The sequence below is a fragment of the Canis lupus genome, chromosome 36, assembly GCF_048164855.1.
Source record: "Canis lupus baileyi chromosome 36, mCanLup2.hap1, whole genome shotgun sequence".
Taxonomy (NCBI): Eukaryota; Metazoa; Chordata; class Mammalia; order Carnivora; family Canidae; genus Canis; species Canis lupus.
In genome coordinates this window covers 10,100,593-10,113,722 of record NC_132873.1, presented here as the reverse complement: position 1 = coordinate 10,113,722, position 13,130 = coordinate 10,100,593, and the positions used below count along the sequence as shown (strand labels likewise).

At 36.9% G+C, this 13,130-nt stretch overlaps 1 protein-coding gene across 9 annotated transcripts in view; it reads left to right on the top strand.

Annotated features, from left to right (window-relative positions):
- SPAG16 (sperm associated antigen 16) overlaps positions 1–13,130 on the top strand; it is a 908,675-nt gene that overhangs the window by 30,873 nt on the left and 864,672 nt on the right. For all 9 annotated transcript variants that reach the window (XM_072812774.1, XM_072812773.1, XM_072812772.1 and 6 more), the window contains exon 6: positions 11,827–11,934. In XM_072812774.1, the coding sequence (XP_072668875.1) occupies positions 11,827–11,934 (108 nt within the window). The remainder of the gene's footprint in view (positions 1–11,826; positions 11,935–13,130) is intronic.

Sequence of the window (13,130 nt, the reverse complement as noted above, 5' to 3'; positions counted from 1 at the left end):
ATGCTTTCTTTCCTGGGATAAGTACAAATAGGCCTGTAAATGTATATTTAAAAAGGGAGCTGTTGCAGTTCTACACACTTGTAGTTCTGCTTAAGAAACTTTGCAACATTATTTTTCTAAGGTTTTTTTTTTTGACCTATTATGGGTTTACATTTCAGAGAAGAGAAATAAAACATTAGCTCATTTATATAACTCATCAAGCTGTTGAAAGCTTTAGTAGACTCAAAATAGATGTTCATAAAAGTTTAACTTCTTTTATAAAGTTTTACAGTGTTACTAATAAGCATGTATCCTGATATTTTTTGTCCATTAGAGGATATTCATATACTGGCATGCCCCCTATTTTAGGTAAATAAATCTAGCCATTCTAGAAATTGAATATACCTGTTGTATACTAAATAGTAATAGTGATGTGATGATAAGAGTAACATATACTGAGTATTTTTTTTTAATTTTTATTTATTTATGATAGTCACACAGAGAGAGAGAGAGAGGCAGAGACATAGGCAGAGGGAGAAGCAGGCTCCATGCACCGGGAGCCCGACGTGGGATTCGATTGCGCCCTGGGCCAAAGGCAGGCACCAAACCGCTGCGCCACCCAGGGATCCCTATACTGAGTATTTTTATGTACAAGAACATGTGTAACCACTTGACGAATAAGAATTTAGTGATACTCTTTTCACAAAGAAATAATCATCTCAGCCTTTTTCTTTTAAATCACTCTACTTAAACTCTGTCCTCCTCTTCACTTGCTGTTCATTAGGCACAAGGTAGCAGAAGGATTCCTTCACTTTTGGGTCATCCTCATTCACACTGAGGGTAAAACCTGAAAATACATTGTTCATATCACAGCCGGTGTATTCCTCAGATGATATTTTAGGACTCAATATTTCAGTCAACCATTTCTTGTACCTTCAAGGTTGTTGGCATGGAAATGCAGTAGTACCTGTGAAGACTGTGATACATTGTTTATTTAATTGTGATAAAAACTACAACATTGGCAGTAAAATAAGGAACATGTCAAAAAAAAAGGTCATGTCACAAAATGGGGGAGCTTTGAGAGTTTGAGGAGAAAGGAAGAAAGAAACTTGGTAGACTAGATGAGAAACTTTCACCATATGCAGGTATGACTTGATCTTGCAGTAAGTAGTCTCAGTGATCATAATATGCCCCATCAGGAGCCTGAAAGCCTAACCTCATCCCAGTCTCTGTTTCTTAGTGATTGCTTTGACATAGTTCTTCATGCAGAAGTCTGGGGTGGGGGGGTTGCATTTATTTTATGTGAATCTGAATTTTGAAATTTTGTGATACAGAAAAGCAGATTTATTCCATTGTGAACTCTTATGAGATGTAAACACTTGAGTTCAGTGCACTGGTTTTTGAGAATGTATAAGTCTTAATGTAGTATTACTTTGTCAGTTAATGAAGATTGTGAGCCAATTTTTCATTTTAATATATTTTACATTATTATATTGAAACTAACATATTATGGAGGTAGGTGAAACATTCTCATTAATTGTTTAACTATAGCCCTGGCTTAGAAAGAATACTCTTATTTGTTTCTATCAGGGGTTTGCAGAAGAATGCTTCTGTATTACAACACTAATACTAAAGAACCTTTCTCATCAAGTTACCAATTATTCTACTAATATGATCTACAGGTGGTACATATTTCTCATATGCATTACCAGAATAAAATCTGGGTTTCCTGGAATATACGTGCGTTCTTTCTCACAATTATCAGAACTAAACAACCCAATACATTGTCTTTAAACCATATATTCAAGCAAATTCAGAATTAAATTTTGTAAATCTTTTCCTTTATTTCTTTAAAAATTTTTTTTAGTTAAATTCAGTTCGTCAACCTATAGTATAACACCCAGTGCTCATCCCATCAAGTGCCCTCCTTAGTGCCTGTTACCCAGTTACCACACTTCCCTACCCACTTCCCCTTCTGCAACCCTTTGTTTATTTCCCAGAGTTGGTAGTCTCTCATGGTTTGTTTCCCTCTCTAATTTTTTCCACTCAGTTCCCCTCCTTTCCCTTATAATCCCTTTCACTATTTCTTATATTCCATGTACGAGTGAAACCATATGATGATTGTCTTTCTCTGATTGACTTATTTCCCTCAGTGTGATCCCCTCCAGTTCCATGCATGTCGAGCAAATGGTGGGTATTTGTCCTTTCATATGGCTGAGTAATAGTCCATTGTATGTATACCACATCTTTATCCATTCACCTGTCAAAGGACATCGTGGCTCCTTCCACAGTTTGGCTATTGTGGACATTGCTGCTATGAACATTGGGGTGCAGGTGTCCTGGCATTTCACATCAGTATCTTTGGGGTAAATACCCAGTAGTGCAATTGCTGTGTCATAGGGTAGCTCTATTTTTAACTCTTTGAGGAACAGCCACAGTGTTTTCCAGAGTGGCTGTGCCAGTTTGCATCCCCACCAACAGTGCAAGAGGATTCCCCTTTCTCTGCATCCTTGCCAAGATTTATCATTTCTTGTCTTAATTTTAGCCATTCTCGCCAGTGTGAGGTGGTATCTCATTGCGGTTTTGATTTGTATTTCTCTGATGGCAAGTGATGTGGAGCAATTTCTCATGTGCTTGTTGGCCATGTGTAGGTCTTTGGAGAAATGTCTCTTCATGTCTTCTGCTCCTTTCATGACTGGATTGTTTGTTTCTTGAGTGTTGAGTTTGATAAGTTCTTTATAGATCTTGGATACTAGCCCTTTATCTGATTGATATGTTATTTGCAAATATCTTCTCCCATTCTGTAGGTTGTCATTTAGTTTTGTTGATTGTTTCCTTAGCTGTGCAGAAGCTTTTTATCTTGATGAAATCCCAATAGTTTATTTTTGCTTTTGATTCCCCTGCCTTCATAGATGTGTCTAGTAAGAAGTTGCTGTGGCCACATTCAAAAAGATTGTTGCCCTTGTTCTCCTCTAGGATTTTGATGGAATCTTGTCTCACATTTAGATTTTTCAACCATTTTGAATTTATCTTTGTGTATGGTGTAAGAGATTGGTCTGGTTTCATTCTTTTGCATGTGGCTGTCCAATTTTCCCAGCACCATTTATTGAAGAGACTGTCTTTTCCCCAGTGGAAAGTCTTTCCTGCTTTATCGAATATTAGTTGACGATAGAGTTGAGGGTCCATTTCTGGGCTCTCTGTTCTGTTCCATTGATCTATGTGTCTGTTTTTGTGCCAGTACCATACTGCCTTGAGGATCAGAGCTTTGTTTTTTTTTTGTTTTTGTTCTTTTTTTGTGTGTGTGTGTGTGTGTGTTTAGAACAGGGCTGCTTTTTTTTTTCCTTTTTTAAAATTTTATTTATTTACTCATGAGAGACACAGAGGGAGAGAGAGACAGAGGGAGAAGCAGGCTCCATGCAGCGAGCCTGATGTGGGACTCGATCCCCAGTCTCTAGGATCACGACCTGAGCCGAAGGCAGTTGCTCAACCACTGAGCCACCCAGGCGTCCCGAGGATCAGAGGTTTATAATACAGCTTGAAATCAGGCATTGTGATGCCCCGGGCATTGGTTTTCTTTTTCAATATTCCTCTAGCTATTCAGCGTCTTTTCTGATTCCATACAAATCTTAAGATTATTTGTTCCAACTCTGTGAAGAGAGTCCATGGTATTTTGATAGGGATAGCATTGAATGTGTAAATTGCCCTGTGTAGCATAGACATTTTCACAATATTTATTCTTCCAATTCATGAGCATGGAATGTTTTTCCATCTCTTTATATCCTCCTCAATTCCTTTCATAAGTGTTCTGTAGTTTTAGATTACAGATCCTTTACCTCTTTGGTTAGATTTATTCCTAGGTATCTTATGGTTTTGGGTGCAATTGTAAATGGGATTGACTCCTTAATTTCTCCTTCTTTAGTCTCATTATTAGTGTACAGAAATGCTATTGATTTCTGGGCATTGGTTTTGTATCCTGCCACACTGCCAAATTGCTGTATGAGGTCTAGCAATCTTGGGGTAGAGTCTTTTGGGTTTTCTATGTACAGTATCACGTCATCTGCAAAGAGGGAGAGTTTGACTTCTTCTTTGCCAATTAGAATACCTTTTATTTCTTTTTGTTGTCTGATTGCTGAGGCTAGGACTTCCAGTACTATGTTGAACAGCAGTGATGAGAATGGACATCCCTGTCGTGTTCCTGATCTTAGGGGAAAGGCTCTCAGTTCTTGCTGTGGGCTTTTCATAAATAGCTCTCATGATATTGAGGAATGTTCCCTCTATCCCTACACTTTGAAGAGTTTTAATAGGGGATAGAGGCTGTATTTTGTCAAATGCTTTCTCTGCATCTATTGAGAGGATCACACGGTTCTTGTTTTTTTTTCTTATTGATGTGATCTATCATTGTTTTATGACTGTTGAACCAACCTTGCATCACGGGGATATATTTTGCTTGGTTGTGGTTAATAATCTTCTTAATGTACTGTTGGATCCTATTGGTTTATATCTTGGTGAGAATTTTTGCATCCATGTTCACCAGGGATATTGGTCTATAATTCTCCTTTGGGGTGGGGTCTCTGTCTGGTTTTGGGAACAAGTAATGTTGGTCTCATAGAACGAGTTTGGAAATATTCCCTCCCTTTCCATCCTTTGAAACAGCTTTGGTAGAATAGGTATTATTTCCCTGGGAAGCCATCTGGCCCTGGACTTTTGTGTCTTGGGAGGTTTTTGATGCCTGCTTCAATTTCCTCACTGGTTATTCACCTATTCAGATTTTCTATTTCTTCCTGCTCCAGTTTTGGTAATTTGTGGGTTTCAAGAAATGCATCCATTTCATCTAGATTGTCTAGTTTATTGGCATATAGTTGCTTATAATATGTTTTTAAAATTGTTTATATTTCCTTGTTATTGATTGTTATCTCTCCTCTTTGTTCATGATTTTATTAATTTGAGTCTTTTATCTTCTTAATAAGACTGGCTAGGGGTTTATCCATCTTATTAATTCTTTCAGAGACTCAGCTCCTGGTTTTGGCGATCTGTTGTACAGTTCTTCTGGTCTCTATTTCATTGAGTTCTGCTCTAGTCTTTATTATCTCTCTTCTTCTGCTTGCTTTACACGTTATTTACTGTTCATTCTCCAAATCCTTTAAGTGCGGAGTTTAGCTTGTATATTTCAGTTTTTTTCCAATTTTTTGAGGGAGGCTTCTATTGTGATGTAATTTCCCTCCTAGGATTGGTTTTGCTGTATCTCAAAGATTTTGAATGGTTGTTTTTTCATTTTCATTAGTTTCCATTAATCTTTTTAATTCTTCTCTAATTTCCTGGTTGACCCATTTATCTTTTAGTAGCTCTTTAACCTCTGTGTGTTTGAGTTTCTTCCAAATTTCTTCTAGTTTCAAAGCATTGTGGTCTGAAGATATGCAGGGGACAATCCCAGTCTTTGGTATCAGTTGGAATCTGATTTTGACCCAGTATGTGGTCTATTCTGGAGAAAGTTCCATGTGCACTTGAGAAGAATGTGTATTCAGTTGCATTAGGATGGAATGTTCTATATATATCTGTGAAATTTATTTGGTTCAGTGTATCATTCAAGGCCCTTGTTTCATTGGTGATGTTCTGCTTAGAAGATCTGTCTTTTGCTGAGAGTGCTGTGTTGAAGTCTCCTAAAATTAATGTGTTATCTATGTATCTCTACCTTGGTTATTAATTGATTGATATACTTGGGTGCTCCCATATTAGGGGCATAAATATTCATGATTGTTAAGTCTTCTTGTTGGATTGACCCTTTAAGTTTGATATAGTGTCCCTCCTCATCTCTTATTACAGTCTTTGGTATAAACTCTAATCTATCTGATATGAGGATTGCTACTCCAGCTTTCCTTTGAGGGCCATTTGAATTGTAAATGATTCTCCACCCCTTCATTTTCAGGCTGGAGGTGTCCTTAATTCTAAAATGAGTCTCTTGTAGACAGCAAATACATGGATCTTGCTTTTTTATGCAGTCTGAAACCCTGTGTCTTTTGATGGGATCATTTAGCCATTCACGTTTGGAGTAACTATTGAAAGATATGAATTTAGTGTCATAGTATTACCTATACTGTCCCTGTTTTTTGTGGATTGTTTCTTTGGGCTTCCTCTTTCATTTACAGGGTCCCCCTTAATATTTCTTGCAGAGCCAGTTTGGTCGTCACATATTCTTTCAGTTCTGTCTGCCTATCCTGGAAGCTCTTTATCTCTCCTATTTTTTTTTAAAGATTTTATTTATTTATTCATGAGAGACACAGAGAGAGAGAGAGAAAGAGAGAGAGAGAGAGAGAGAGAGAGAGAGGCAGAGACACAGGCAGAGGGAGAAGCAGGCTTTATGCAGGGAGCCTGATGTGGGACTTAATCCCAGGACTCCATGATCATGCTCTGGGCCGAAGGCAGGCACTAAACCATTGAGCCACCAGGGCTCCCTCCCTCCTTCTATTCTTAATGACAACTTTGCTGGATATAATACTCTTGGCTGCCTGTTTTTCTCATTTAGTATCTTATGTATATCATGCCAGCCCTTTCTGGCCCACTAGGTCTCTGTGGAGCGGTCTGCTGTTAATCTGATATTTCTCCCATTTTTAAAGTTAATAATCCTTTGTCTTGAGCTGCTTTAAGAATTTTCTCTTTATCTTTGAAATTTGCAAGTTTTACTACTAAATGTTGAGGTGTTGAATGGATTTTATTGATTTTTTAGGGGGAGGTCCTCTGTCTCTCTTGGATCTGAATGTCTGTTTCCTTCACCAGATTAGGGAAATTCTCACCTCTGATTTGTTCAAATATACTTTGTGGCCCTTTCTCTGAAACCAGTCTCTTCTAGCATCCCAATAAGACAAATATTCTCCATTCTCAAGATATCATTTATTTCCCTAAGCCTTTCCTGATGGTTTCTTAATTGTTTTTTCTTTTTTTGTCTGCTTCCTTCTTTTCCATCAAGAAAAAGATTTCTCTGTGTTTTCTATGTTACTCACTCTTCCACCTCATTAATCCTAGTGGTTAGAGCATCCAGTTTAGACTGCATTTCAGTTAAAATATTTTTAATTTTGGCCTGATTAGATCTTAATTCTGGGGATGGCTGCATGGCTCAGCGGTTGAGCATCTGCCTTTGGCCCAGGGCTGATCCTGGAGTCCTCTGCCTCTCTCTCTGTGTTTCTCATGAATAAATAAAGGAAATCTTTTTAAAAAATATCTTCATTCTGTAGCAAGAGAATCTCTAGAGTCCTTAATTCTTTTTTTAATAGAGCCACAAGTTATTTTATAATTGTACTTCTGAAATGTATTTCTGACATTTTATTTAAATCCACATCCAGCAGTTCTGTGGCAGAGAATATTACTTCCGGTTCTTTCTTTTGTGCTGAATTCTTTGTTCTAGTCATTTTGTCCAGTGCAGAGTGGTGTATGAGCAAGCAGAGTTAAAAATATCAAGAACAACCTAAGTAAAATACACCCTAGATGATTCCAAAGAGGTCAGAAACCAGAAAATAAAAGAAAAAGAAGAACAGAACAAAATAAAACAAAAGGATCCCTTAAGTGAAAAATTTTAAAACAAAATAGTAAGCATTAAAAAAAAAAAAAGGGTGGTGGTGAGGAAGTGGTGGTGGAGAGAGAATATAGTCTCCCCAACAGGACTATAGGATGATGTTCTTGGTTCTGAGTGTATTTTGTTCTGTATGTTAGAAGATACTCAATTCCAATTTTATATAAACCAGCAAAACTTACATAAAGACCCAACATCGACCACAAAGACAGAAACAAGATAAAAGAGGGAGCTGGAATGGGAAGTGAGAGATAATATATTCTCACAGAATGAACTAACACGATGTTCCACTTGGTTCTGAGTGTATTTTGGTCCAAGTGTTAGAAGGTGCTAATTTCCGCCATTATAAAACAAAACAAGAGTTGGCCCCTAATGCCCATAACTTGTATATCTATCAAAATTAAAATTGAATACGTTGAAGGGACTCCAATATTGAAGAATATATCTAAGACATGTAATTGTAGAAATATGAAAGTCAAAAAGGAAAAAGCTTAAAAAAGAAGTTGGTAATATATTGTAGTTAAGGCAGGAAAACAAAAAAATATTGGAAACTTTTAATGTGAAATATAAAAGAACCATAGTGAAAAGGAACCTCTAATTTTATATACTATTTTCCCTCAACCCTGGAGCTTTTCGGTGCTGCTTGTTCAGTAAACTTGCTCTTCCCTGTTCTTCCAGTAGTTCTTCTCAGGGAGGGGTCTGCTTGCATTGACTATCAGGTGTCTGTGCCTGGGTGGGGATGCCTTGCCCCTTGCCAGGTGGCCTGGGTCCCTGTGAGCTGTTTATCCTGTGAGGCCTTTGTTCCCTGGAGTCCCTGCCTCTCCCAAGGTGAAAGGCGAAAAGAAGAGAGAAAAAAATGGTGGTGCCCAGATCCCCAGGTCTGGAGCCAGGAGCTCCCCACGAGTACTGAATCACATTTTTCCAGTCCACACTGGCCTAGATGCTCCTGGGGTCAGTGCAGGTGCACTGATCTGTACAAATTGGAGGGTGCTCAGCAGCATGAGAGTTCTCGCTGTCCTGTGCCTCCTGGGGTCTGCCTCTCTCGAAGGGTAGCTGGCTTTGTCCTTTACTGTCCTGACCCTGGGAATATTGAAGCTTCACTGCTCCTTTTGCAATTCTGCCTGCTGAGCATTTTTCAGTCAGGGAGGACTGAGGCATGGATTTGTAAAATTCCTGCATGTCCAGGACTGGACTTTTGTGCCCGGCTTTCCACAGCTCAGCTTTCAGGCCTGGAGGTTTGTCAGGGCTTCCCTTTGGGTCAGTTTTCCCGGCTTGCTGTGGCTCCCCTCCCCCACCTTTTTTTCTTCGCTTTCCTATCTTGTCAGAAGTCATGATTTTTCTCTCTGTAGCATTCCAGCTGCTCTCTCTTTATATCTCAGGTTGAATTCATAGGTGTTCAGGATGATTTGAAAGTTATCAAGACAAGTTTGTGGGACCAGTTGAATTAAGGACCCCCTACTCCTCTGCCATCTTGCCCGAATCTCTTTTTCCTTTATCTGTAACTATTTTAAATGATCCTGTTTTAAATATGTATTTCAATTTTGTAAACAAATTATTTTTGGAAATAGATGGATTATAAATTATTTTGGTAGCATACCTTAATTTATTTTAGTTTCCTTTTACTTAAATGAGTTGTAAATGAATATTTTTGAAGCCATACATGCTGTCCTATTCATCTCTCAACCCCATATACACTATGTTGGTTAGAATCCTTCCATGTGAATTATAATAGAATCTTCATTTATTAGTTCTCTTTAGAATTGCTCAATATTGGATTTGAACTGATTACTAAATACTTTTTTTTTCAGAAAGGAATAAGGAGTGTTTTTTAAAAAGTTTTATTTAAACTCCAATTAGTTAACACATAATGTAATATTAGTTTTCAGGCGTATCAAATAGTGATTTAGCATTTCCGTGTAATACCTGGTTCTCATCATGACAAAGCACTCCTTTATTCCCATCATGTATTTAATGCATCCCCCCACTAGCTTCCTGTCTAGTAACCCTCTGTTTGATCTCTATAGTTAAGTCTCTTTTTCCCTTTACTCCTTTGTTTTATTTCTTAGATTCCACATATGAATGAAATCACATGGTATTTTGTCTTTCTTTGACTGTTCTCCTGGCATATTATATATATATATATATATCTCACATCTTCTATATCCGTTCATCAGTCAATGAATGTTTGGGCTGTTTCGATAACTTGGCTATTCCAGATAATGGTGCTATAAACATTTCAGTGCATATATCCTTTTAAATGAGTATTTTTGTGTTCTTTGGGTAAATACCTAATAGTGTAATTGCTGGATTTTAGCGTGGTTCTATTTTTAATTTTTCAAGGGATCTCCATATTTTCCAGAGTGGCTGCACTAGTTTGCATTCCTACCAATATAATGTAAGAGGGCTCCCCTTTCTCCATATCCTTCCCAACTCATGTTGTTTCTTATGTTTTTGATTTTAGCCATTCTGACAGGTGTGGCGATATCTCATCATAGTTTTGATTCATGTTTCCCTGATTGCTAGTGACACTGAGAATCTTTTCATGTGCCTGTTGGTCATCTATGTGCTTTCTTTGGAAAAATGTCTATTCATGTCTTCTGCCCATTTTTTGACTGGAGTATTTATTTCTTAGGTATTGAGTTGTATAAGTTCTTCATATATTTTGGATACTAACCTTTTATCAGATATGCCATTTGCAAATATCATCTCCTATTCTGTAGTTTGCCTTTTACTTTTGCTGATTATTTCTTTTGCTGTGCAGAAACTTTTTTTTTTGATGAAGTTCCAATAACTTATTTTTGCTTTTGTGTTTCTTTATTCAGGAGACATATCTAGAAAGATATTGCTATAGGTTGCTATGGCCGATGTCAGAGAGGTTCCTGCCTCTGTTCTCCTCTAGAATTTTTATGGTTTCAGGTCTCACATTTAGATATTTTATCCATTTTGAATTTATTTTTGTGTATGTAATGAGAAAGTGGTCTGTTTTCATTCTTTGCATGTTACTGTCCAGTTTTCCCAACACCATTAATTGAAGAGACAGTCTCTTTCCCATTGGATAGCCTTTTCTGCTTTGTGGAAGATTAATTGACCATAGAATTATGGGTTCATTTCTGGGTTTTCTATCCTTTTCCATTGATCTATGTGTGTGTGTGTTTTGTGTGTGTGTGTGTGTGCCAGTACCGTATTGTAATATAAGAAGCCTTGTAATATAAGAAGTCTAGAATTGTGATGGCTCCAGCATCGCTTTTGTTTTCAGTGTTCCTTTGCTATTTGGGGTCTTTTGTGTTTCCATGTAAGTTTTAGGATTGTTTGTTCTAGCTCTGTGAAAAATGCTGTTGCTATTTTGATAGGGATTGCATTAAATGTGTAGATTGCTTTGGATAATAGAGACATTTAAAAATATTTGTTCTTCCAATCCATGAATGCATGAAATGTCCTTCTAATTCTTTGTGTCTCCTTCAATTTCTTTTATCAGTGTTTTATGGTTTTTCAGAGTACAGGTCTTTCACCTTGTTGGTTAGGTTTATTCTTAGGTATCTTATTGTTTTTGGTACTATTATAAATCAACGATTGATTCTTTGATTTCTCTTTCTGTTGTTTCATGATTGGTGTGTAGAAATGCAACAGATTTTTGGACATTGATTTTGTGTCCTGTGACTTTACTGAACTCATTATTGGGTCTGGCAGTTTTTTGATGGAGTCTTTGGGGTTTTCTATATAGAGTATCATGTCTTTTGCAAATAGTGAAACTTTTGACTTTTTCCTTGCAATTTGGATGCCTTTTGTTTCTTTTTGTATTCTGATTGCTGTGGCTAGGACTTTCCATTCCAGTACTATGTTGATAAAAATGGTGAGAATGGTAACCCCTGCCTTGTTCCTTTTTTTTTTTATATTTTTTAAATTTTTATTTATTTATGATAGTCACAGAGAGAGAGAGAGAGAGAGAGAGAGAGAGGCAGAGACACAGGCAGAGGGAGAAGCAGGCTCCATGCACCTGGAGCCCGACGTGGGACTCGATCCCGGGTCTCCAGGATCGCGCCTTGGGCCAAAGGCAGGCGCCAAACTGCTGCGCCACCCAGGGATCCCCCCCTGCCTTGTTCCTTACCATAGAGGAACAATTTGGATGATATTAACTATGAATTTTTCATATATGACCTTTATTATGTTGAATTATGTTCCCTCTAAACTTACTTTGTTAAAGGTTTTTATCATGAATGGATGTTGTTCTTTGTTAAATGCTTTTTTTTGGAATTAGCAGTGATTTTTAAAATTATTATTATTTTCAGCAAAGCTAGAGAAGATCTGCTGAAAACTCAAAAAGAACGGGATTTTCACCGAATGCACCACAAACGAATAGTCCAGGAAAAAACTAAATTAATTAATGACCTCAAAGGGTAAGCTGCGAATATTTGTTGGCATATTTGTTAAAGAGGTATTTAATTAATGTGAAGTAAGTTGGTTGTGTTAGAAGATTTGAGGTAAAATAATCATTCAACATTTATTGAGTATTTATGTATGCCAGACACTATACTATGTATTTGAAATACAAAGATGAGTAAGTTTAGGCCCTTGCTGTCAAGGTTCCCAGAGACCAGGAATGTGTGATGAAGAACAATTAAACTAAAATGGTTGCTATGCTATCAAAGGGTGGTCACCATAGCCAGATTGCAGTGTGAGAGGGTTCAAGGACCTATTTCTAGATGAATTCTGAAGTATAAATGAACAGACTGAGGGAGTAGGGTGTGCTAGACAAATAGTACAAACTGTGCAAAGCACCAAGTCATGAAGGAATATGGCATATTCACCGCATTATATGCATAGAGAATAAGGTGCAAAGCAACTTGATAAGAGTGAGGTGGAGAGAGCGAGCATATATTGAATGACCTTGAATTTATGCTAAGGTTTTTTAGAAATTATTTTAAAGATATCAATTCAGATTTATTTTCTCTCCTCCCTTCTTCTTACTTCCAAATTAAAGAATTCCTCCAATAAAAACAAAAAAACAAGAAAACCATTTTTAATCCTTAAAGAAAATTTTCCTTTATTTTTTCTGGGGCAGTGGTATTCAATAGAACTTTCTGTGATGTTATAAATATTCTATATGTGTACTGTCTAATACAGTAGCTATGAAGTCACATGTACTGTTAAGCACAGGCCATGTGACTAGCACAACTAAGGGATTACATTTCTAATTTAATTTAAGTTTAATTAAGTTTAAATTTAAATAGCCATGTTTAATTATAGCTACTGTATTGGATGACACCGTTTAGGAATGGTAATGACAATTACTGTCTTTTGCAGGTGATTATGGTTATTGTAGCTATTATGACTTCTAAATCATAGGCTGTCCCACAAAGCTTTAGAATCAATGTACTCTTAAACTTAATAAATAGTAGAAACTAGAATTATTTTTACTTTTGTTAAATTAAATGTCTGTAGGAATAAAACACCATTTTAAGAGGGATTGCATTAACTTAGAAAAAAGGACTTTAAGAATGTTTATTCTTTGACTTTAACCAATTCTTTTGGCCTCATATTTTTGGTTTGGATTTGTTGCTTCATAAAATTGTTCTTAGTCCAGAGAAATTCA